Source organism: Paramormyrops kingsleyae, chromosome 13, assembly GCF_048594095.1.
Source record: "Paramormyrops kingsleyae isolate MSU_618 chromosome 13, PKINGS_0.4, whole genome shotgun sequence".
NCBI lineage: Eukaryota > Metazoa > Chordata > Actinopteri > Osteoglossiformes > Mormyridae > Paramormyrops > Paramormyrops kingsleyae.
In genome coordinates this window covers 29,558,691-29,584,420 of record NC_132809.1, presented here as the reverse complement: position 1 = coordinate 29,584,420, position 25,730 = coordinate 29,558,691, and the positions used below count along the sequence as shown (strand labels likewise).

Sequence of the window (25,730 nt, the reverse complement as noted above, 5' to 3'; positions counted from 1 at the left end):
TAAATGAAAATGTCATAATTTACACCAATATGCTAAGATGCTAAGTAATTACATATAATGCAAGTGTTCCAACAGGAAATACATTTGGGGAAAACAATTGGACAGATAAAAGCCCAAATTGTTAAATTAGACAAATGGTTTAAAAGGACTTCCCCAGTTCAACACAGATGCCTTACAAATCCCCGCCAGCTCAACAACCTTGTCCTCTTTCATAACACTGTCACATGTCATGTGGTGTCTCAGCCTTTGCTGAGGGTCTGTTTATGGGGGCATTCCGGCCTTGAGAGGTGATGATGGCAGAGTCCAGTGTCAATAAATCCAGGGATATTTTTAAAAGCATATTCTAATGGATAAATAAATTATTTCAAAATGAAACTGGAACAAAAGCTATGTCCATCTTCGACTTTCTCTATTCACTGCTTCCTTATTATTAAACAGAGAATGTGTACAGATTAAGTCTCTACTATGGATGCACCTATCTGATTTTTTTCAGTTCCAATACTGACATCAATATCTGACTTTTGGGTATCGGTCGATCCCCAGTGTCGATCCTATATCCGTGTTTAATTAATAAGCTGTATGTCTCACTGTGGATAGGAGACTGGGATTATTCTGATATGTTTACGGAAACATCAGGTCTAAATACTTGACTTACAAAAGTTAAGAAAACAGTATTTAAGACAGTGTAACAAATACACACACATATGTATATGCTGAATTATTTATTATGACCAATTAGCCGACTAATGGTTACTTTTAATCATCAATCCATATTTGGATAATTGAACTCTGTGTGTGGGCTCTAGGCTGCCAGCAAACATAACATACCTGGGCCAGCGAGAGATAAACTAGGAGCCAGGTAGTGGAAAATTGGGCATTTCCCCATGTACCTGTGATGGATTTCATTAGATGTTGACAGATTTCTTATGTTTCCGCCCTTACATGCAAAAAAGACTTGGGCATTGTCAGCATCGGATCTAGTGAAATGTAATTGTACTTTTGAATGTTTAGTTCTCTCCGCCACCATCACTAAAAACAGTGTCTCCGTGTGTGTGCTGCACGTTTCTTCGCATGAGAGAGAGAAAGCGAGAGCATCACAGATAATTAGACTTTTCAGAAAAGCCAGAGGCCCAGTGTTCCCATTTTGCCACTGGACAGACCAAAACACACATGCACCTTTGCAAAAACTAATGACCTCTCAAGAGGCACAGTGAAGAGTTACACTTGTAGTGATGAGTATGTTCTTGCTTCAAAATGTTTGCAAAATGGTTTTCTAGCGCCATCTATAGACACACAAAGAGACACAACTAATGCAACAGCAACCCCTTCATGTCACTGTGTCTATCGCAAGGCAGAATGAATGAACTAAACCTTACTAGATGGGTAAATTTTCCGGCATTAAAAACAGGAAGCACAAAGTAATCTGACAGGGTGAGGTAGAGAGAACACACATTCTAAGCTCACAAAGAAATAACTAGAGATCTCTCAGCACCTGTGTCACCTCAAGACCTCAGGAGGGACCCCAGGGAGCCCATCCCCACCCTGCGAGGGAATGAATTAAATGGCCCAAAATGAAGGACAGAAAGGCAGCAGCTCGCAGAATGGGGGAGGCGGCAGAAAGAGCGTCTTGCTGGTTATGTAGCAGGAGAGAGCAGGTAAGCTGGAAGCCAGGAGGGGAAGATGTGCAGTGACTTGGCCACCACTGCTGACCCACCATCTGGAGGGTGTTGTGGATAAGGGTCGAAACACCCAATGAACGATGGGTACCACCTGATGACATCAACCTCTCCCGGCCAAGGCTGCATTCACTCAAGGTGAATGAAAGCAGGAAGCATCGTAAGATGTATATATAATCGAAACAGAAAAACAGCCGTAGCAGCCAGCAAATTTCAAGCGCTTGGTCCCGTTTCTTATTGCTGAATAAAATCATGTTCACAAATTCCACATATACGTGCTTGCAAGATACTCCGCAATGTTGATTCAGAATTAAATGTACCAAGCCTGTCCCACCATATTCGGCACATCCCCACGAACCCGTTAGGGAGTCAGAGGATTGTGTACCTTGTTAGCCTCTGAGGTGTCCCCTTCGGGCCGGCGTGGGTGGTGGCCCAGCTGGCAGAGACCGGCCATGACGTCACCCAGGTGACGAGTGAGGAGCAGGGTCCCCAGGGATGATGTCTCTGACAGCTCAAGCAGGGCGTGGATCGTGACCAGAAGCCGGCGATCAGGGGGAGGAGCCACAGTGCAGCTCACGGCTTCTATCACCGTGGCCCCGAACGCTGATCTACGTGCCAGTGCTACCCCCACTCCAGGGGAAAGGTAGGGGCAGAGGCCTAGTGTGACCACAAACTGAAGGGCTCCACCAACCGTCCGTTGCTGAGCGACACTCAGAACATCAGGGGGCAGGGGAGGGGCGGCCTCAGGGGTCCGGCTATGCAGCGGAGCACGATCTTGCTGGAAGGACTCCAGCAGATGCCTTAAGTGACGTGTCAGGGTGACCATCAGGAGCAGACACTCCTGGACAAAGCTCCAGGTGATGTCCTCCGTGTCCCTGTACCACTCCGTCTCCTGTCGCACTTGTTGGCAAAGAACGCCTACTTCCTGCAGACCAGGGTCCACCCGCAAGCGGTCCTGCAGCTCCGCCAGGTTCGAGTTAAGGGCAGCCAGCAGAGCCGCGTGTGGTGCGGAATGTGTCGCGCTACGGTGAACCTCTGCGGAGGGAAGGCGAGGATGGCGGGCTGCCGCGTCATTACAGTAAGACCTCGACTCGGCAGAAAGGACTATAAAAAATAGAAAAGCTAGCAGGTTCATTGGATTGTTGGTTGGCACGACCACGTATAAGTGCCTCTACCTGCCATTACTATTAGGAAATGTACGGAAAATAGGGGACAGAACAATACAGTCTTTCAAACAACTGTTATATGAGGTCATAACACGCTGTGTATACATTCTGCTCATAAGCACATCTCTTTGACTTATAGAAAAGACCCAAAGTTATCTACCGACGTATCGGACAGGTAGCTATGACAACATAAAATACTATACAGCAAAGTGTAGAAAACATGCGTCTGTTTATATTAGATTTAAAGTGACTACACCTGGTGCAGATATGAATTCGAAAACAATGGTATCATAAACTGAAACAGATAGGAAGCCAAGCTTTAAAAATAAAGATATTCAAAGACACTACATTTATAATAAATCACACTTAATAATTACTCACCCCCAATAGGCTTCGTTAGGGTACCAAGTGCATTCAGAAATGCAGAGGCCATTTTTATCAAAACATTTCCACATGGAACCAAGCACTAGAACGTCAACAGGGCGTCCGCGATACACTAAATTAACGTCATCAGAAGGGGCCAAAAGCGTCATGAAACGTACTCCATTTTGAATGAGTCAAAAACGAACAAAATCACACGGCAGTCTCACGTAAATCTTTATTATATTGCTCAAAAACATCCTTTCGAGGATAATCGTTGGAAAGATTTGTGTGTAGATTAAAGAAAACACCGAGGAAACCAAAGCTGAAACATATGTGTATAAGCATTGGTTGTAATTTTAATATAAAGGCATTGAGAATAATTCGCAAAAGTAGTCCATATGAGCTGACAATGGCAACTGCCTTTGCAGAGCTTATCTAGAGTTTAACTCTTAATGGAATTGACACTTTAAGTTTCCTGAGGCAGTTACTGAACAGTATTCACAGTAAAAATAAATATTCACACGAAACAGTATTACAATTTGAAGAAGAAAAAAAACCCAATAATAATAATTTAAAAATGCCAGGCACAACACAGTAAATTTTGCGATTTTGTCAAATAACTTAACTACAATGATGGAGAAATTGTAATAATAAAATATAATAGGACCTTTCTCCAAACAGTTGACAACAACAAGTAGACAATTGGTTGTGCAGTCCTTAAAATCCATGTAAAACGTGGATTGGTAAAATATTAAAGTTAACAAAAATAACCATAGTAATCGTATTAACAGTTTTAGTGTATTTAAAATGAACACATCATACTACAAGAAAAGTCCCTAGAGGTTGTTTCCTTTTTAACAACAACAAAAAGACGATTCTATAAAAGATCATTGTGGTGGTATGACGCAGGTACAAGCCACGGGTACCTCCAGAAACATGCTCTCAAATGAATATCTGTCGGGATTTTGGTGACACTGGGTTCTTTTCAAGACCATGCGCGTCTGCTTCACTACTACAGAGTTATAGCTCGTGTCCTCAGACCCGTTAATGATGCAGCCATCGCAAAGGCATTCAGCGAAAGCGATGCCGCTAGGGTACCGCGCCTCATCGTGGTCCATTCTGCAAAAAGGGAACGTGAACTTTAATGCCCGACACCCTGACACGCCACGGTCACCGATTTCGCTGCGCCGCGAGTTTGGGTAGCTTGCTCACCTATATCGCCAGGGGGAGATGGAGCGATTGATGTAACTCGACGACAGTGGCTGCAGCTTGAAGCTGGAGCAGAACTGCCTGGCCAGGTGCTCCTGCTGAGGGTGGTCCACGTACTCCAGCGGCAGCCGGAGATTATTCCGTAAAAACTTTTTCGCGTGGTGCTTCATCTCATCCAGTGTAAAACAGCCCTTGTGCTTTTTTGCTTGTTTCAGCTTGCTCAAACTTAAACTAAACAACAGGACAATATATAGTAAAACCTGCAAAATAAAGCCGATAATAATTTGGAGTTAAGCAACAAGATATGAGTTAAAAGGTGCTGTGGTAGGCTATACTAAAATACAAAAAAAGAAAATGTAGTAAAATAAATTAAGATTTTAAAATTAAAATCTAAAATTTTAAAATTTGTAATAAGCAGTACAATATCTTGGGCTTTAACGTACCCTCAACATTTCTGATTAAACAGGACTTGCTGGAGATGACAGTTAATCCACGCGTCTAGTTCGTTCTGTGCCATATTTTCGTTCGTCACAATATTTATAGACAGCCTTCCTTGGGGAAATCCGACTTTGCAAAAGGAAATAGAAATAAAAAGTTCAGTTCCGTGCTTCCTTTTCCTAAAGCGATGGAGTGGGAGGTTATTATTACGGTGCAAAGGTTTACATCTGGAAATGTCACACAGCGTCAGCCGGGAGAGATGAGCTCATATAATATATGCAAAAGTAGCTGCTGATAGGACCAGGGCTCGATAGTCTCAATTATAACGGATGAAAAATGAAGGAAAACACGCGGGCACTAACGAAGGGTATTTACAAGTAATGACGTTAAAACTCACATTTAAAACAGATATACCAAACAATATATAATATTTCATACAATACTTTGTTGTGACTGGTACATTCTAGGGTGAGTATTGTTAAAATAAGACACTTTCTGAAAATCTGTTTTCTGGAAAAAATGTACAGAATCACCTCAATATCTTGAGTCCCAACTTCTAAATACAATAATGCCCCTTTAACACTATATAGAAGATAAAAAGTATCAATAAACACATATATTAACCGCCAAGTATAACTGTCCCATTTTCCCAGGTTTTTAAAAATACTCACCCTATTTAACAAAGTATTTGTCATCGATACTACTAATAAGTGAAAAAAATCACTAACTTATCCTTAAGATACTGATATAGTCCCTTTGGATTAATAAACACAGGCTACATAGATTTTAAATGATTAAGGATTATTTTAAACTACTATCATGAATGCATTACAGTGTTCTCGTTTAAATATTTTACAGCAGGAAAATATGTTTTTCCCGTGGGCAAAGGTTAATTCTAATATACAGTTTCACATAGTTGCAAATATTTCAAGTACATTGTACGTAAAGTGAGTATTATAGTAGAATTAAAAACACAGGGGATACACACACACACACACACACACCAGGGTCATTTATGAGACCGGTTTATTGATTTCCAGTAATAGTGATATGTAGCCTACGCATTCTTCCTTAATCTTATTCTAAAACAAATCCCCATTCGTTTACCTAAATCATCTCGTCAACATATGCACGCCTACACAAAAATGTTTACAGGCAGTATGTCATCTTCGTTGTTTGGCAGTGATGTAGGGAAACGTGAAATACATGACAAGCCTCTCCAGAAACCAGTTTTGCAATTTGAAATGAATTGAGACATATTGACCGAGAGAGATAAAAGATGCATAAGGCAAACAAAACTACCCAATCCACTAGCCCCAAATTACATAATACACTTGCCCATGAAGTGAGTGGGCTAATTAATATTCAGTACAAACGGTTTTCCTCATTCAGCTGCGAGTCCAGAAATTCACTCAGCATTGAATTCTTCGAAGACGACATAACACAAGTCTTTAAAAGCTGTATGTAAATTTCAGGGAGACGTTGAAGACTGCAATGCGTTTATGATAGGCCTAGTAGTTGATAGTAGTTTAAAATAATCATTAGTCATTTAGAACCCTCAGACAATAAATTCTTAATTTTCCACAAAGGTGCTACGTTTTTCATTATTTCAATTAAATTAACGATTGTATTGCATTTTACAGAGTTGTACCATATTTAAAAATATGACATTCCATTCATCCAAGCAACCACATCCCTTTCTCCAGCAGTCCGCTTTTCTGTCACAGTCTAAAAACTTTCACAATGGCACCTTTAATTGCCAATAATGAGTGACTGCCTTATGATCAATTGCATGTGGCTCAGTGGGCTAAGTCTGTGTGCTTGTAATCACTAGGGCGCCGGTTTGAACCCAGCCTCAGCATGTCTGTGGGTCCCTGGGCGCTGCCATGGGTGGCTGCCCTTCGCGGACAGCTTGCTTACAAAGAGCAAGTTGAGGGAGGCGTAAAAAAGACAATTTCCACCATCAAAAAATTACCAATTTCTACCTTGGAGGGTATGATTACTTGTCACTGAGGCTGTACCCTCAACGGGCTACCAATTGTAGCCTAGCTGTAGATAAATGTGCATTTTAAGTTACATAAATGGACTCTGAGGAACATTTTTGTACCATTGGGGGAACTACGGAGCCCCTAAAGGGACATAGATGATTTATATATTTTTTACCGTATCTGGTAAGATACTAACTGGTGAGCACCAGATACAGTAAAAAAAAAATGTTTTAATTACCTATGTCCCTTTTGGGGCTCCGTACAAAGCAGTACCAGGGCTGCACCCAGAACCTTCCTTGTGCTTAATGGGATATGTTCCAGGCTGACCGTGATTTATGGTTTCCAATTAATTTAGACTTTTTTTTCTTTTCCAGTGTGACTGTAGAGGAATCTTCTTATATTTATTGACTGTTAAAATGTTACATTGTAAATAAGAGAATACTTTAGATGCAGTATTATTACTGATTACACCCAGCTTTACCCGTAGGAAGGGACGTCATATAAAGTCACAGGTGTCAAAGCATTCCAGGTGCGGTGTAGGATCTGCAAGGGTGTGAGACTCTTTGGTACTGGGAAGGACCCAACTTAATAATTGAAAGGCAAATGTCTATTTATAGGGGGGAACAAATGAACCCAAATCATGTTCCCACACCCCTGAGGATGTGCTAAGTAAAGTAAACATTAACAGTATAGTTACCGTAATCCCCTCCTCCGCCAGTCATATCACTACAAATTTAATTGCAAAAACAATATAGCAATTTCACCAGGGTCTACAGCAGGGGTCTCCAACTCCTGTCCTGGAGAGCTACTATCCAGTAGGTTTTCTGTCCCACTTGGCTTCTGATGAGCCACACCTGCTCCTGGTATTTACCTGAGATCAGCTGTGGCTCATCAGAAGCTGGGTATGAGAAACTGGACGGTAGCTCTTCAGGACCGGAGTTGGAGACCCAAATCCCAGCCAGTCTCCACCACCTAAGATAGCATTCACTTCAGCAGAGGGCCAAGGTTCCTCAGTAACATCATTAGGAAAGTTGCAGTGGCTCCAGCCAAAGAGAGCCACCAAACTGACTAGGTCTTACATCAATGACCACCGTAATACAGGTCTAATAAAAGTCTTTGTCCCACTTCTATCACCAGTTGTCACATGTACAGTTGAGAATTTGAACCAGATGTTAAGCCATCATTTCGTGGGCAGCTGTACCTCTTCAAGACTAATGTCAGTAGTACAGAACAAGATGAAGGCACATAGCGCCTTTGTACAGGAGTGCAAACTGTATTGTTATCTCTAAGAAGCCTTGAGATATTCATTATGTTGCTACGGTGGCTACCTTTGGCGACCAGAACTCAAATCTTGCCTGGGGCCGTCTCAAGGTCAAGGTGGTACAACCCCATCTCCAAAAAAGTTCGGATGCTGTGTAAAATGTGAACAAAAACAGAATCCGATCCTTTGCAAATCATACAGCCTCATATTTAATTGAAAATAGAACAAAGACAACATATCAAATGCTGAAACTGAGAAATATTATGACAAATATATGCTCAATTTGAATTTGATGCCAGCAACATGTCAAAAAAATTGGGACAGGGGCAACAAAAGACTGCAGAAGGTGTGCGATGATAAAACAAAACACCTGGTTGAATATCTCACAACTAATTTGGTTAATTGGCAACAGGTCAGTAGTGTCTGTGCAGTGAAGATGGGGAGAGGTTCACCACTCTGTGAAAGACTGCATGAGCAAACACAGCAACAATTTAACAATAATGTTCCTCAATGAAATACTGCAAAGAATTTGGGAAATTCATCATCTATGGTACATAATATCAATAAGATTCAGAGAATATGGAGAAATCTCTGTATGCAAGGGACAAGGCCAAAAACCAATATTATAAAAAGGTGGCACTGCATTAAAAACAGACACGACTGCATAGTGAAAATCACTGCATGGGCTCAGGACCACTTCCGAAGGCCATTGTCTGTGAACACAGTTTGTCGCTTCTTCCACAAATGCAGGATGAAATTCTGCCATGTAAAGATGAAACCATAATTAAACAACATGCAGAAATGCCACCAAATTCTTGGGGCCAAACTTCTGTACAATGGACTGAGGCAAAATGGAAAACTCTCCTGTGGTCTGACAAATGAAAATTTCAAATTTGTTTTTGGGAACCATCTTCCGGGCTAAAGAGGAGAGGGACCATCCAGCTTGTTATCAGCGGACAGTTCTGGACTGTAATGGTATTGGGGTGTGTTAGTGTCCATGACTTGGGTAGCTTGCACATCTAGGAAGGAACCATTAATGCTGAATGATATATTCAGGTTTTGGAGCAACATATGCTGCCATCCAGGCTATGACGTTTTTTAGAAAAGGCCTTGTGTATTTCAGCAAGTCAATACAAAGCACATTTTTCAGGTATTACAACAGCATGGCTCCGTAGTAGAAGAGTTTGTGTGCTAGACTGGCCTGCCTGCAGTCCAGACCTGTCATTCATTGAAAACATTTGGCGCATCATGAAACAAAAAATTACGGCATAAGAGACCCCAAACTGAGAAGCAGATGAAATCCAATATCAGGCAAGAATGGGACAACATTTTAGTTTCGAAACTCCAGCAACTGGCCTCCTCAGTCCCAAACCTTTAGTGTGTTGGTAAAAGAGGTGATGCAACACAGTGGTAAACATGCCCGTCCCAAATGTTTTGAAAAGTGTTGCCGGTTGCATTTATTTGTGATAAAACAATACAACTTCTCAGTTTATGTTGTGATTGTTCTATGCAGTTAAATATGGGTTTCGTTTTTTTAAGTATAACAAAAGGCAGTTGCAAAAGCTGGGTCATAACATCAAACATATTATGCAACAACCTAGTTTTGATGAGACTAAGTAGTTCCCTCTAAAAGGTGTCACGATTCTGCAAGACATCTCAGACAAAGGTCAAATCCAGCCCATGAAATACTTTTTGGCCCATGGACATCTCATTAGCTTAAAAAATGGAAAGATAGACAGAATCCCCATCCATCAGTATCAGTGATCCAGACATTCCAACCCAGGGGGCATAAGTAATAGATCAGGGGGCACACGGTGTAGAACTAGTCACCAGTTGGGCAGCATATTAATGGATTTGTGGGTATAAACAGCCACAGGGGCACAAGGCAACAGGCCCGCCTGGCAGCTGTGGCTGGATTATTTTACCGCCATGAACTCTAATCTTCATTTTGATAAATCATGCCCCTCGATCAATCCAGAATCCATCCTAAGCACCGTTCTCCTTCTGAAGATGACTGAAACCCATTAGGTCTTTACTACATTACTAAACTCTACATAGAAAAGGTAAACATTAAAGAAAACAGTCACCTATGAACTTCTCACCCAGGGGAAACCTACAAACATCCAAATTAGGAATATGCACTGTTGAGGTTCTGCTTGAAAACACGAGTAGGTGAAATCCAGTACATCGCTTTCTGAGAACATATGGGAGTAAACCGCAAGTTCTTTTTCCCTCATTATTTTTAGTTTGTGGGCTTTTCTAAGTAACCTGAAACTGTCCAAGCCATTCATTAAGTAACTGGCTAAATGCATCTTATTTAGAAGCCGCTGCAGTTCCTCAGTATTTCCCATGCTGCAACAGGGGAGGTTGGGAGAACATGTGAAATTGTGGTATTCCATTATTTGTAAGAACAAGCATCTCCTGTGTCTGATTATCATCTAGCAGCAGGAAACATCGTGGCCACTGTATTGTGAAGGCCGACTTTCAGCTAAAGTTTTGCGATGGGACCAAATTAAGCAAGTCCACAACAGAGGAAATGACACATGGCTGAATATTATTTAAAAATAATAATAAAAAAAAAAGTTTTACTGGAGAAATATTCCAAACACATTAACAGCTGTCTTCCATTCCTGCAGATTCACCCCGTATAACATCAAAGAAGATCAGGTCTTATTTGTCTGCAGCATCTAGTCCAGGTCCATGTTTCAAAACTAGACTACTGCCCTTCTCTACTACCTTGTAATATCAAATCACGCCAGGTGATTGAATACCAGATGTGCTGGTGCAATTTCAATCAGCCTAAATGTTATGTCACACCCTCCTCGTTTCTTCACTGGCTTCCCTACAGGTTCTCACATCAAGTTAAAGTCCTTGGTGTCGGCGTAACGGAGCCTTCGATGGACAAGTGCCCGTCTCCATCAAGAGGCTCCACAAGACCTCCTGATGTTCCATCTCACCCTCTCAGGTCAACGATCCAACACCGCTTGGATATTCCTCCAACACGTGCGAAGGGTCATTCCAGATGGTTCTCTTGTGTGGTTTCCCGATGGTGAAATGAGTTGCTAAATATCTGATCATCAGATTCCCTCTCCACCTTCAAGAAACACCTCAAGACCCATCTGCTCCAACACTTTTACTTGCCGAATATAATTCTTTGTTCCATTAATGTTCTTAATATTGCACTTTCTGCTTTTCTTACTAGACTCATGCTTTGTAAGTTGTGTGCCTCTCACTACAGTCCTGACTTACACTAGTACCTGGGATACATTGGGAGCTCTGCCTAACTGCACTTAAGCCTAGTCGATTCCTTGACAGTGCATATCTTTGTAATGTGCTATTTGCCCAACTTATTTTTGCCCAAAGCGGCACACATCCGTCAAATAAAAAATACTGATATAGAATATAATGGCAGAATACGTCTTGCAGTCTTTTGAGTGTCATTACTCATACCGTAACGAAAGATAAGCTTACATTACATCACCTCTCTGGACTGAAAGCAACTAATACCATCACACGTTCAGTTTGTTTAAAGAAAAGAGAAACTCGTGCTGCAATGAAGCGCAAAATATTAAAGTTCAGAGATACAGCCAAAAAAATTATATACATACTATGTTAATATTGTATGTATATATACACATGCATGCATACGTACATATTTGCATAATTTACATATAATCATTTTCCCTTATCTAGGGAAATACCACACAACCCGACATATCAGATTGGCTTGCATACGCGACATAAAAAGGTTTGCACTTCTGCATTAGCCAGCTGACCCAGAGTCCTCGAAGTACTTGTACAGAAATACAAGTACTTCCCCTTTGTTCTGACAATCCATCAGATAATGAGGCCCATCAATCAAAATAGCTGCAATGACACTTAAAGCCAAAGTTACTGCCCCATTCAGAAAAACGTGATTAAGGTCGGTGTTACTTCAGGCTCTTTTAAAGCATTCAGTGCTGCTGAGTGAGTTGATTTTTTCTAAGTTCCAAAATATCACTTGTGGCTTTAACCATCAAAGGAAACCCAAGACCAACCAAGAGAGGGCAATTTCAGCGTTCCTCTCCACATCCCTGTATCTTTACACGACACACACTTAAAACCAACACTCCCATGATATGTCATCACCAGTGGGGAATATACACTTTGCTTGATCCCAGTATAAACTGGTGGCGTTTCTGCAGCCATACATTGAAAAGGCAGAAGTCGTTAAAAATCCATAATAATTTAATAATGTTTATTGGGGGTTTTGTTGAGTATCGACATGTGACCCTGTGTGATCGTTTACCAGTGCCTGGGGATTTCAAAGAACAACATGCAGTTCCCTTTTCCACCTCCAGCCTCTCTTTTACTGAAGATAAAGTAATTTAACATGTATGATTTAAGGTCTCAGAAAAGTGTCATGCTGAATTCCCAGGACAAACGGGGACCACAGAAATGAAAGGGGGAGCGTATTCATGACCAGGAGATGCCACACAATGCTGACTGGCCACAGTGGCTAGGAGAAGAGTGACTGCCTCATAGACATGTGATTTACCTGTGACTAACCACTGGAGAGAGCAGGTTCCTGAATAAAACACCATGACTCCAATCAACTCCATGTACCAGTAAACATGCAAAAATATCCCCAAAATTCTAACAAGCAAAAAAAAAAAAAAAAACTTTTCATGATTATCTGAATGCTACTTACAGGTTAATGCAAAGTTTCCCTCTAGTATGAATAAAATGAAATCGACTCTCTTTATCAAAATAGTTTATTTAGTTGCTTTTCATGTCACAAAAGCAAGACAACCCCTATCTCCTCTTCATATCCCAATGACAACCTCTCTCACACTCAACTAAAAATGTGGGACAGACACAATCGAGATTCATTGTTACTCAGGAAGAGCTATGGCAAATAAAGTTTTTTTTTTCCTTTTTAAAAAAAGGGTGTGGGGGGGGGCAATACTTCACATCACAGTCATTATCTCCTCTATAATTGTACACTTTAAGAAAGCGATGCTTATCACATTTGCTATAATCTTATACGGTAAGAAAATGAACATCGCAGAAAAACACTAAATGCACAGAACTAGGAGAGTACAATTTATTGGTTTAAAAAGGGACCATCGCCAACAAAAAGGGTCCAGAAAAAGAGATTGTTTGCCATTTCTCCAGAACCTGCTGCTGATACGGGATCATCTTGCAGAAAACCAGTTTGGGCTGAAGAACTAGTTTCCAGAACCGCCGACTTCACGTACGTACGGAACGCCACGTTCACAGTCCAATAGACAAAATAGAAAAATAACAAACAAGAGAGGAATCTTATTAAAGGGACCATCTTTTGTTTGCTTGAAACCAGACAAGTGGCAAGGAGCAGCCTGGTCCTGCCTTTTCTATTTGCTGTTTATAAAATCTTCAAGGCCTCTCTCTGAGGGCAAACTACAAAAAAAATGTTTGGGAGGCCGTTATATCCTGGGACAAAGGCCTTCAGATTCCTGGGACAACAGTCACAGCTCCCAGGGCCAATGCCAGTGCTGGGACAGGGTGGATAATCCCCAGGTGGGGGGGGGGAATGCCCACAGCACCCCTACTTCCCCGGGATCTTGGCTCTCTTGCGGGCGATGGCATCCTCAACCGCCTTTAGCTGCTTCAGCAGCTCCTCCCGGCGGGACAGCGTGCTGCTGGGTTTGCCCGACTTGGGCGGGGGCGGCCCGCCAGAGCCGGAGCCGGAGCCAGAGCCAGCGGCGGGGGGCTTTCCCGAGGAGACCCCTAGGCCTTTGCCGGAGGATTTGGGCGGTGGGGTCAAAGGCCGCTTCCTGCTGAAAGAAAACACACACACACACACACACTCTGCTTTCAGTTCTCCATGCTGGGAATTTGTTGGGGAATCCCACCTTAATATGTGACAGGGCAGTAGAGAAATCCACGGCTAATTAACTGCACACTCATGGACACATGCACTCACGCACCAATTAGGGACACCAACGTGGTACCATGTACGACCAACTTTCATTTTCAAATCCACCACTGCTGTCCTGAACTGTTATTATTGTACTTATTGAATATTAACCATTCTCTTCTGACCCCTCTCATTCACAAGGTGTTTTCGGCAACAGAACTGCTGCTGGCTGAAAGGCTTTTTTGTTTATCGCATCAGTCTCTGTAAACGCCACGCAGGGCCGTGTGAACGTCCCAGGAAAGAGGCTCTTTCCGAGATGCTAGAACCACCAGGTCAGACACCAACAATCGCAGCACCTTCAAAATGCCTCAGATTTACTTATGTCACCCTGTCTGCATGGTGTATTAATTCTGCCGTTTGCATTAACAAGCAGGTGTAAATGACAAACCTGCCACTGACTGCAAAAGACAAGCTGGGCACCGATCCTCTGGTGACAATGACCAACTGCCTACGTGCAGTGAAATTCACATCGTAATCGACACCATACGCGGTCGTCCTTCTATGGAAGTCTGTTGATGCACAGAAGCGGTTCCCATGTGTCTGGGCACGGCAGAGGGGGGTGGGGTGCTCACCTGTCTGCCTGGGGGGGCATGGGTCGGGGGCCCTGCCCGCGGGACCGGTCCAGTCTTGGGGACAGTGGGGGCCTTCCCAGCATCCTCCTGTCACGACCTGGTAGAAGAGGAAGACAGATGAAATGAGGAAACCAACATCAACATCCATTGTAATGAAGGTGTCTAATGAATTACTAATGAAGAGACCAATTTTTATTACTAATAAGCTCAGATTTCCCCAAACACAACTGGGCCAGCTGCATGGCTTGTGTTAGAAGGGCTTTACTGCTATCTATGTAGGTGGCTCTGCTGGGAGATGCCTCGTTTTGGAGATATCGGCCGTAGAAATGACAGGCTTCTCTTGAATATGATGCGAGTAAAAGGCATTTTTTGTGGTGATTAAAGCACCAAAAAATACATTTGAATAATTCAACCAGAACCCATGACCCAGTTACTCAAGATAAATCCACAGACTTGGTAGTGAGCAGTTTAACATTGGAACTATTTTCTTCTACCGAGCTCCACACATCGTATCACTGCGCAGAAGATGAGCACGACCACCCCGATATCTTCTGCACAGAGATACAATTGGTGTGTGAAGTTCGGAAGAAGAAAATACTTTGAACGTTACACTGCTCACCAAAGTCTGCGGATCATCTTGAGTGACTGGGTCAATCCATCCCATGATTCCGTCGCAATGCCACCGTGCATGCACAGCAGGAGACGATGTGCAGAAACACGGCTTCTCAGGGGGAGCCGCTTCACGCAAATGAGCCGTGCCACTTCCTGGGTAACGGGGTCTTACAGTGGTGGGTGCAAACCGGAATTTCGTTCTTTTCGCATTTGTATTTCTCTCCCTGCTCTGGCCAGCTTCCCATCTCGTCAGAAAGCAGCATGCCAAGTCAAATTAGAGGCCCAGGGTAGAGCAGAGGTGACAAACGCATGGAACACGAATCCACAGAACTCAAATACTACAAATCGTAATATAATCAGTGATATTCAGCTTATGGACATGAGTACTCTTTCAGTCTTTGGGCAACTTCTCAGAATTAAATACCTAAAAAGAAAAAGATTTTCACTCATTTTTTGACTTTAAAACTTTCAGGATCCCCAGAAACCAGCACGGCAAGGGCGTCAGTGCGCGTCACGGACAAGCTGCAATGTCCCGGTGAGATTGGGAGGGGGCGCGAGAACACAGGTGTGAATGCCGCGCTCACGAGGCCGGCAGCCAGCTCAGTGCGGCGGCTCCAGGTGGACGGCCGTGAGGAAAGGCGGCAGCGGGAGACAGGTGTTTACCCCTCTCTGGTGACAGAGCTATCCTCTTGGAGAACGGCGATGTCGGCCGGTCTTTGTCCGAAGGCAGGTACCGCTTCCTGTTACCCCTGTCTGCCTGCTGCTAGAATAAATAGAAAAAATGACTCAATGGCAGAATGGAACTTTTTGTCACGGTTTGATGACTGTTAAGAACTGGGAGAATTTTCAGTCCAGAGTGCCTACTGAGCACACTGCTCACTGTAGAGCATTCTGGGAACACATCCAAGGGTTGGAGTACCAGTATGAAAGATGTTTATTCCCCGTTCTGGCTGTCCTCTCAGACGACGGGGGTGTGCAACGTAGTTCATGGTGTTTGCGAGTCCCATACAAACCAGACTCGCGTCCTTAAACGCACGTGCGATCACCTTGTTCAGCAGAGTGAGCTTTATGTCCTTATGGGAGCCGTATGCTCCCGCGGGGGGCATGGGGGGCGCGTGCAGCTGGTGGGCCTTCCCACCGGGGCCGGACTTCTGCGAGGAGGATAAGGCCGGCAGCCTGGGTCCGGGAACCAGGGGCTCCGGCTTCCTTCGGTCTTCTTTGAAGGGGTCTTCCTTCTTCATCGGCCTTCCTGTGTGCCAGTCCCGATCACAAAGCAATTGAAGTGTTGAGGGGACATAAGAGGAGTTGTAATTCATACCCTAACAGGTCGGCTGAGGTGGAGGGGGGGGTACCTCGATCTCGGTTGGGGCCCTTGTCCCTCGGGGGGCCCTTCTCCTTGCGCGGCTTGGCGGGCGTGGGCGAGCGAGAGCTGGCCGACGAGACCGGGCTGGCCAGGTCGGCGTACATGTCATCGGAGTCGGCACTTCGTACAGAGCTGCTGCTGGAGGAGGCCGAGGAGACGGAGGAGACGCTGCTGACAGTCAGGGACCTGTGGGGGGGGGGGGGGGCGAAAACAGGAAAAGCCAGATGGATGCAAGTCACTTCTGCTATTCGAACAGAACTGAGCAAAACTAAAGTGCAGGTTGAACCAAACCATAAACGAAAGCAGATGATAGCAAATGAGAGCCACAGTAAAGTACCTGGACTTTCTGCGAGGGTCACCAGTGGGTCGGAGCAGCACAGACCAGCATGGCGAGGGCCGGGGCAGCGGGGGGGAGAGTTTAACATTTGTTAAAATACTTTGCAAAGCCTCAGAGCCTGGTTGTCATTGTTTGTCCTGTATTATGGGAAGGACAGAGGATGCCTATTGATTTCTGCAGTGTTAACTCTCAGAGGTGACAAGCGAAAACGCTGAATTCAACAAGCCCTGAATTCCCCGAGAAAGCTGAGAAAACTGAGAAAAGCCCCAATTAAGGAAAGTACGGGATTGACATTCACACAAGCTGAGCGTTGTGTCCAAAAGGGAAGGGAACCCGCGGAGCATAGCACAGACGACGTGCTTGTTCAGCGAAGGGACCCCAGAGTGTCCCGTTCGTTGCGAGGTCGTCCCGGTCTTACCTGGACTTACGGGATCCGGAGCGGGAATGAGACAGGGAGGGGGAGGAGGAGTGCGTGTGCGAGCCCGACGGGGAGCGGGACCGAGAGCTGGAGGCTGAGTAGCTGGAGGCACTGGCACTGCCGCTGCCGCTCACTGTCCGCCTGCGGGGAGACGCTCGTGTCATCAAGCGCGGGGGGGGGGGGGGGGGGGGGGGGGGGCGGATTGCCCGACTTCATACAATAAACAAAAATGGTTTAACTCTTCAAACGGTGTTGGAACACAGAGCCTCAAAAGACCACCGGACATCTCAATGCACCAGCAGCTCCCACCAGATTTGAAAGAACGGCATTAAACTATCAAATTGGAAATGAATAAACTGGGGGGGGGGGGGGGCTGGGGGGTGCACTCCCTGGTGCCGCCACAGGTGGCGCTCTCTGCTGCAGAGCGGAGCGACACACACATGAAGTGTTCCCACCTCCCTGCTGCTACCGCCACGTGTGCGGTGACATCATCACGGTGTAACTTTTCTGAGGGCTTTTCCATGACGCTCACTGCATAATCATGTGGTCATATTAAGTGCGGTTATTTTACGCCTGCGTGCCATAAACCTACCGGCGCGTTTGCCGCAGATTGGGGAATCTTGCAAGTGCGACTTTTTCTGCGACATCCCACTCGCTCACGTTATCGGAGGTATATCAAAAAAAGCCCCTTTTCCCAGCATGCTTTGGGGCCATACGCCCCCGGCAAAAGCCTGAGTGGACCCCATTGTCCGAAATCCACGCCATTCCAGTGTCGCAATGGTACATGTAAATGGGCTGGCGCACAGAGCTGCTTTATGGGCAGGACAGTGCTCCGTGAGGGTCACCCCCCCCCCAGCACAGGTAAACAAGCTCTTTTGGAAATATACAAATGAGGCCACGACCTCTGCGTACCCTCTCGCCGCACGGACACTCGCGGGGATCAGGCACTACACCCGACTATAACAGAAAATCCAAATAATGCCGAACGAGCGTCTGTGGCAAGACGCTCCCGGCACTTTCCGCTTGAGTGGCCCTTCAGGATTAGCAAGTCTGAAGATATTAATCACCAGAGGTACCTCTGCCGCAACCTATCAGGACGGCTTATTACGCATATAACAGATTATTAGGCAAAAACCTGTTAATTGGAACAGACAAGGATATTAAACTTGGAAAAAAAACAAACTAAGATATGAGAGATGGGGACTTCCCCAGGCAGGCCGAAATGCCAAGTGCTTGTGGCGGGGGAGCAGAGGGGGTGGGCGGGGCTTACCTCCGAGGCGGGTTGTGCTGCTGCCTCTCCTTTCTGCGTCCCTCCCGCGGCACGGAGAGCTTGCCAGCTTCCCGTGGGGTGATGGGCTTGGCGCCTTCCCGGGGGTTCACCCTGGGATTGGGGGGCTTGGCCCCCTCTGTGGCAGGCCTGACGGGTTTTCCCAGAAGGCCCGGTTGCGGTGGCGGGGGGGTGGGCGGTTTCTTGGTGGGGGCCTTCTCCCTGCGTGGGGGCGGCACGGCAGAGTTAAGGGGGTTCAGAGAGGAGGAAAGCACATTCCACACTGTTACCCCCCCACCCCTTTGGTGTTTGTGCCCGTGTTCATGTGTATACACGTGTACTCGTCCCCGTGTGTGTGTGTATGTGTGTCTGTGTGAGTGAGAGAGAGAGAGAGCGTCGCGATCTGTGCTCATGCCCCTACTCCTGTACTCGTCCCCATGTGTGTGTGTGTGTGTGTGTGTGTGCGTGTGCTGTGTCACACCCTTTGACGGGCACAGGAGCTGGCTCCGCTTTAGCCTTGGCGGCATTCCTCTGGGCAGCACGGCTGGGAGATGGAGACTGGGAGGACGAGAAGGACCTCGATCTACAGCCAGGCGAAAACAGCAGCACGGTTTAAGACGCCCGCGTACAAAAACACATCCGGCCAAAATCTGCCCGGGTCCCACATCGCTTCACCCTAGATCACATGACCCCCTTCAGAAGTGCCTCACCTGGACCGACTCCGAGACAAAGAGCTGTGCTGGGAGGAGTGGCTGGAGTAGGAGGTGAATGAGGAGGAGCGGGAGCGTGATCGGGAGGAGCCGGTTCCAGTGTAGGAGGAAGAGCGCGACGAGGACCTGCAAACGCATACAGAGGAGGAGAGAAAGGCTCAGAGAGGTGCACTGGCAACGGGCGGATGGATCCCACGTAATCGGAGCCGGGCCGGGCCGAGCCTGCTGGTACCTGGAGGAGTTGGAGAGGGAGACCGAGGAGCCCGAGGGCCGGTGCCGCCGGCGCAGGGGTGACATGGCCATACCCACACGTCTCCGAGGCGACTTGGACCGGCGCCAGGGGTCCTTCCATTCATCGGGCCTCTTCAGCAGGGGGCCCAGCTCCTTTTTGGGTGGGGGCTCCATCGGCCTGCTAAGAGGGGAGGCATTTCAGCACTTTCCGGCCAGGACCCCCAACCCACTCCCAGCCTACCTGCCCATATCGTGCAAACGGATATGGGCTTGAATGGATGCTGTGCTGGCGAGAATTGCTTGGATGTCATTTTATACAAACAAACGTGAACAGCTCTCTTCGTTTGAGCAAAGAACAAAATACCCAAAACAAACCAACTGCAAAAACATGTTATATGTAAGGTTCCCCAGCTGTACTTTCATAATGAGGCGAAGAAAAAGGGGGGGAAAAAACACCCTTTCAGACTGTACATGATCCAACAAAAAACTAGAGATGCACAGATACCGATATTCAGATCAGAATCGGCGCCGATCGAGACCTATTTGACGGATCGGGTATCGGCCATGTGTGACCGATCCACGTCCTATACTTACTTATTTAGTTTTTGGCAATCAATCGCACGACAGCTCTTTCCCATTTTACATGTGTTTTTTTGTGGCATTCAAATGAAACGCTAATGCTGCCCCTCAGTCTTTTTTGCTACTCAGTGGGTGTGAGTACAGTGACTTCCGCCTGCTGTGACATCACGCGCATGCCCTTCGCAGTACGAGGAGCGTAAGATAAGACATGACGATCTGGGAGTATTTTACGCTTTTAACAGAAACCAGTAGCACAGCGATTTGCAATCTTTGTGAAATAAAGTTGAGAGGTGGAAATAGCGTTTAATGGACAATTCCACTTAAAGCGCACGCAACTGCGAGACAAAAAAAAGCAATGAATGATTTGAAGTCGCTAACTTAATTGGACTGTTTTGCGAACTCGCTGCGGCTTGTGGTAGAAGAGGGGCTTCCATCGCAACAAAGTGTAACTGCGCTGACGCCAATGGGACAAAAATTGTGGTAAAATTTAAGCATTCGCCACTTGTGTATACTTGCTTTGAAGATATTTATATTGAACTGCAAATGCCTCAAAAACAAACGAGGTGGAACAGTACGTTATGTTGTAGTAGCCTAATTAAATATTATTTGTCATACATTTTATCCATCTGTATTTACTAGCTTAAAAAATTTAGATATAAAGTATAACAAAGTAAAAAGAGCTCTTGTATCGGAATCGATATCTGCAGTTGTGTATCGGAATCGGAACGGAACTGAAAAAATGTGGATCGCCCATCTCTACAAAAAACAGACAAAATCAATAATTATTGCTACTACTATCCAGCATTACTCTAAGTCATTCACTATTTAAATTGTTTCTCAGAGATGTTTCACATTTCACTGTTTACTTATCTGCACTACGTTATTTTCCGTGACACAAATTCAAAATTCCTCACATGGCCAATAAACATCACTCATTCATTGGTCAGTCGGCACTGTTTCCAACATCATGCCATGGAAAGTTATTAGCTTATTCGTCCGGCAACTTCTACCCTTGATTTCCTAACGTCGCAAACCTGTGAGTGCTTTTTTTAAAGCGCTCAGTACAGACCACAGGAACATAGAGTACTTATGGGAGAGACAAGCCACTCAGCTCAGACAGCGGAACGCCGTATTCCTTCCAGTCGTGAGCCTGACTATCGGTGACCAATGGACCTGGTCTCAGGGAGAAAGCACACATCACTCCATTTCCATTTGCTGTTCAAGCGGTGAGTAATCAGGAATGGTGCGGGTGAATCTGCCTCAGAACCAGAATGATTTTTCACACTAAGGAAAACCATCTCACAAAATGTTTGGATCAAGACCTTTTCCCAAATGATCCTGCAGCGACGGGCAAACAGATTATTTTTTATGTTGCCGTTTCTAAAAAGCACCAAAGGGTTGTAAAAGCAGGGACAAGATCCATCGCAATCAATGAACTAACGTCGCTTAGGAGCATCAAGAATTTTCCAAAAATAGCATTATTATGGACTACAGACGCTCTTACATCACACTGATTTGTCTTGTATTGCACTGCTGTTTGTCCTGCACTGTATTGTCTTATATAGACGCTCCCCAGGTTTCGATGGTCCGCGTTACAATATTCCGATTTTACCATGGGTATGATTATTTAATAAATTACATGACATTTAACACTATTATAAAATAGGCTTTGTGTTAATGATTTTGCCCAACTGTAGGCTAATGTAAGTGTTCTAAGCATGTTTAAGGTAGGTTAGGCTATGATGTTCATTAGGTTAGGTTTACTGTATTAAAATGCATTTTCACCTTACCGTATTTTTGGCCTTACAATAGGTTTATCGGGACGTAACCCCATCGTAACCCAGGAAGCCTAAAAATAGAATGGAAACCGCGTGTACTGAACATAACACATCAACAGATTTAAATGTTTTTTGACTGGCGCCAAGCACAAATATGTGTGATCACAACACATCCTGAACTTGTATCTCTCTTATCAGGAAACCGGCAGCATTATAGAAGGATAACAAGGTGATCATATCACTGCTGAGTAACTGAGCAAGGCCCATCACCCAGAAAACTGCTTCAGGGGTGCTGGTTAACTGGCTAACCATGCACTCAGACCTCAAGCTTTCCTCCCACCTTTATACATCAGTCAAAAGTTTGGACACACTAAGTCACCTACAAAGTAGAGTGATAGAGTGTCACACACATGACCCTGGCCATCTGACCTAAACACAGTAGAAATGGTTTTGGAGGAGCCTGACCAGAGAGTGAAGGAAAAGTGACCAATGAGTCTACAGAGAAGCATCCCTGAATGTTCACCCACCAAAATTAATTTTTATTTTATTTTTTTTTCCTTAATACTTTTTTGGTCAGTGTATACTTCCATATGTAATTTTATAAGTTTGATGTCTTTATAATCACTGTAATATGCAGACAATAGCACAAGTAAACCTTTCTATGGGTGGGTGTCTCAAATGAATTGACTGGTGCTGTATGTGTGTTCCTCATAGGATGAGAAAACTAGCAGATTCCTGAACTTGTGCTTGCAAACCACAGGTCTGGGCATACTTCTCTGCACATGTAATCCGGACATGGGGCTGTTCATACTTCTACAATCAAGCCCGCATAACAAGCGCACGGAGAAAAATGCAGTACTGTAGCGGTATCGGTTCAGGCTAGCTGCTACAGCAGCAACTTGCAGACTGGGGAGGCTGCATTCCAGCAGAGCCTCACGCATTGCATTGAACACAAGACAATTTCTTTACTTTTTCCCCAGAGCAGTCAAGGAAAAGTGCCACGGCAAGAAACAGAAATAAAAAGAGGACTTACCAAATGATTACATTTTTTGGTAAAACAGCATTAGAATTTGACTGTGATAGTTATACAATCTGTTAATATTCTTGTGCTTGAAATAAATTGAAACAAGCCATCCCTGTCTCTCAGTTAGAGTTTCCACTGTTTAGCCCGAGAACACAAAAGGTTCAGTCGGCATTAGCTATAGCGGCGCAGACATAGCATTGCGTCTATGGGGGGCAGAGGGCTAAACCTCTGTGCCTGTAAGTAGAAGGCCACCGGCCTCAGCACATTTGTGGGTCCTTAACCCCCAGCTCCCACATCAGGTGGTTGCCCTTCGTGTCCAGCTTACTCTCACCTACAGACAGCAAGTTGGGGGAGGTGTAAAGAGAATTTCCCCACAGGGATCAATAAAGTATCGATAATAATAATTATATAATTATTATTAAATAAATCATTTCATAGACAGTGCAATCATCATGCCACAATCCCTACGGGCTGGAATGTCCAGAACCTAACCTGGAGGCTACGGGCGCAAAGAAGGGAGCCACCCAGGATGGGGCACCAAACCATCACAGGACACACTCACACACCATTCACTCACCCATGCTTACCTATGGGCAATATGGCAACCCCAATTAGCCTCAGCATGTTTTTGGACTGTGGAGGGAAACCGGAGTACCCGGAGGAAACCCCACGGCGACAGGAGGAGAACATGCAAACTCCACACACGTGGAACCCTGGCGGAGACTCAAACCCAGGTTCTAGAGGTGTGAGGCAACATTGAAATATTAAATAAAATCCACTTGTAATCTGGAAAATCAAGACGTGCGCAAGAACTGCTATCAACTCAAAATGCTGAACCAATATCTCTTTAAAGCAGAGAACTTCTATCTAGAGGCATCAACAAGATTATTACACACAGCGGCTCAAAACGCAAAAATGGTCAGTGTGCATCTTTGCCTGTGAACATCAATCGTCAGTGATTAAAAACTGCCGGGCTTGCTTGGTGAGAGATCTTACAGCCCAAAGAGTAAATATCGAATATCCAGCTAACTTTAACGCTGTCTCAAGATTCTCACGGACAAGCCATGTTTGGGAAAGCCCATTTTTACTTCAGGTAATGTGCAGATGACTTCTCTTTGGTCCAAGCACTGTTTGTGATCCACAAGCCTGAAACATAACCTCCAGATCAAGGACTTGTGTAACAAAGCCCGATTTGTTGCTTAGCTGGATAACTTCTTGGATTTAAGGTACCCAAGTTTAAATGGACTTTCTCTTTCTGCACTTAAATTTAACCCAAACTACCTCATATCTGACAAGTTACTCGGCTAAACAAGAAATCCTGCTTCATGATACAGGCCCCTGCTTGGAGCAGAACAGGTTCGCAGGCTTAATCACGACGGCAACATTAGAGGTCGACCGATGTATCGGTTTTGCCGATTAATCGGCACCGATAGTTGATTCCCGGAACTATCGGTTATCGGCAAAAATCCACGCCGATAGTTTTTCCGGGTTGCGTCAGAGCTGAAGCGGCTGAGAACGGTCCGTTGTCCTTATACAGTGCGAGAGCCAACATATATATCTATGGCAAGAGCCGCCTCTATAGGCGAAAATCGCTGTAAAGCACATGCTTTTGTTTTGACACGTGATACTGTTAGTTGCAAGGAGAGCGCAAGCTGCCTGGAGAGAGCGCGGCACGGACAACGCTGACACTTCAAATGCACGTTTAAAACACAGACAGCGAAAAGGTATGTATACAGTACACTACAGTACATGTTTTCATCTCAATATAAAGTAATTAATTTGTTGATTAGATTATGCATTGGAGAAAGAACAGCAGTATGTTTGTCGACAAGGCTGAGAGGACACTAACATTAGCAGTACATCAAGCGGTTAAAATAATGCGGCAAAAATACACGCAAGTCCGACCCAAATGTTTAATGTCATGATTGTTACCATCAGAAATGCATTCGATTTCAGTTCTTTTTATCTTCAGGCACAGGGTGCGATTTGCCGGGGGGATGGGGGGATCCGACTGGAGCGCTTCGAAACAGTGAATCTTTTTGCGACGCAGTGTTTTACTGATTCGGAGTTTCAAAAAGCTCTGTTGATACTTTGCTCACCTTCTCTATATAATATATTTGTTGTTTGAAATGAAATCATTACTATTATAGGCCTAACTTACGATGTTTTTATTAAATTTGTTATCACGTAATACAGCTCCCTTCGTATTAAATCCATTTCATGACGTGACACTCATTATCTGGTTCTTGCCTAAAAAGACGGGTATATAATGAGCGTTGTTAACAGATTACACAAACAGTTTGGTCAACCTCTGCCTATGGAGAGAGAAAAAAGTTTTCAAAATAGAAGCAAATATAGTGGGAGACTACACATATAATATACATTTATATAATTAATATTATATATAATTGTAATATTATATAATTATTATAATTCATTTTGTATGTAACTTTTTTTTTTTATTTGGAGTGTTACTTTTTCTTTCAGTTTGAAAGCATGTCTTTAATTTACCTCAATATTTATTAATATATTCATATTTATTTCATATAGCACATTTTCATGATTCAGTACTGTTTTTTTGTTTGGTTTTTGTAATAAAGTTTAGTACTATTTTACATGTAGTTTTGTGTTTTAATTTAGTTTTTTTTTTTTTAAATCCAGTATCCATTTTAAAAACTATCGGTTAATTAATCGGTTATCGGCAAGTACGGACCAACCTAGCTATCGGTATCGGTAAAATTCAATATCGGTCGACCTCTAGGCAACATACACGTATACATTAAGAAATTGAGCTACT

The 25,730-nt window shown here is 44.4% G+C and overlaps 3 protein-coding genes across 8 annotated transcripts in view; all 3 read right to left on the bottom strand.

The window, feature by feature from the left end:
* The window catches only part of tango6 (transport and golgi organization 6 homolog (Drosophila)), a 28,482-nt gene extending 25,151 nt beyond the window's left edge, over positions 1 to 3,331 (bottom strand). Inside the window, exons 1-2 of the mRNA XM_072698591.1 lie at positions 3,224 to 3,331; positions 2,062 to 2,711 (exon numbers count right to left, since the gene is read on the bottom strand). Coding sequence (XP_072554692.1) covers positions 2,062 to 2,711; positions 3,224 to 3,275 — 702 coding nt within the window. The 5' untranslated portion in view covers positions 3,276 to 3,331. The remainder of the gene's footprint in view (positions 1 to 2,061; positions 2,712 to 3,223) is intronic.
* A 95-nt stretch (positions 3,332 to 3,426) lies between these two features.
* il17c (interleukin 17c) lies at positions 3,427 to 5,092 on the bottom strand. The gene is made up of 3 exons (XM_023827327.1): positions 4,858 to 5,092; positions 4,418 to 4,674; positions 3,427 to 4,324 (listed from the first exon to the last, which is right to left on the bottom strand). Exons 1-3 carry the CDS (start codon positions 4,864 to 4,866, stop codon positions 4,093 to 4,095), a joined length of 498 nt encoding a protein of 165 aa, XP_023683095.1. The 5' UTR covers positions 4,867 to 5,092; the 3' UTR covers positions 3,427 to 4,092.
* A 7,745-nt stretch (positions 5,093 to 12,837) lies between these two features.
* The window catches only part of zc3h18 (zinc finger CCCH-type containing 18), a 32,284-nt gene continuing 19,391 nt past the window's right edge, over positions 12,838 to 25,730 (bottom strand). For 2 of the 6 annotated variants that reach the window (XM_023827226.2, XM_023827227.2), the window contains exons 10-20: positions 19,554 to 19,733; positions 19,322 to 19,447; positions 19,093 to 19,194; positions 18,615 to 18,833; positions 17,345 to 17,485; positions 16,927 to 16,935; positions 16,579 to 16,775; positions 16,273 to 16,475; positions 15,890 to 15,989; positions 14,615 to 14,711; positions 12,838 to 13,902 (exon numbers count right to left, since the gene is read on the bottom strand). In XM_023827226.2, the coding sequence (XP_023682994.2) occupies positions 13,671 to 13,902; positions 14,615 to 14,711; positions 15,890 to 15,989; positions 16,273 to 16,475; positions 16,579 to 16,775; positions 16,927 to 16,935; positions 17,345 to 17,485; positions 18,615 to 18,833; positions 19,093 to 19,194; positions 19,322 to 19,447; positions 19,554 to 19,733 (1,606 nt within the window). In that variant the 3' untranslated portion in view covers positions 12,838 to 13,670. The remainder of the gene's footprint in view (positions 13,903 to 14,614; positions 14,712 to 15,889; positions 15,990 to 16,272; positions 16,476 to 16,578; positions 16,776 to 16,926; positions 16,936 to 17,344; positions 17,486 to 18,614; positions 18,834 to 19,092; positions 19,195 to 19,321; positions 19,448 to 19,553; positions 19,734 to 25,730) is intronic. The other 4 variants (XM_023827229.2, XM_072698590.1, XM_072698588.1 and 1 more) reach the window with 4 other exon arrangements.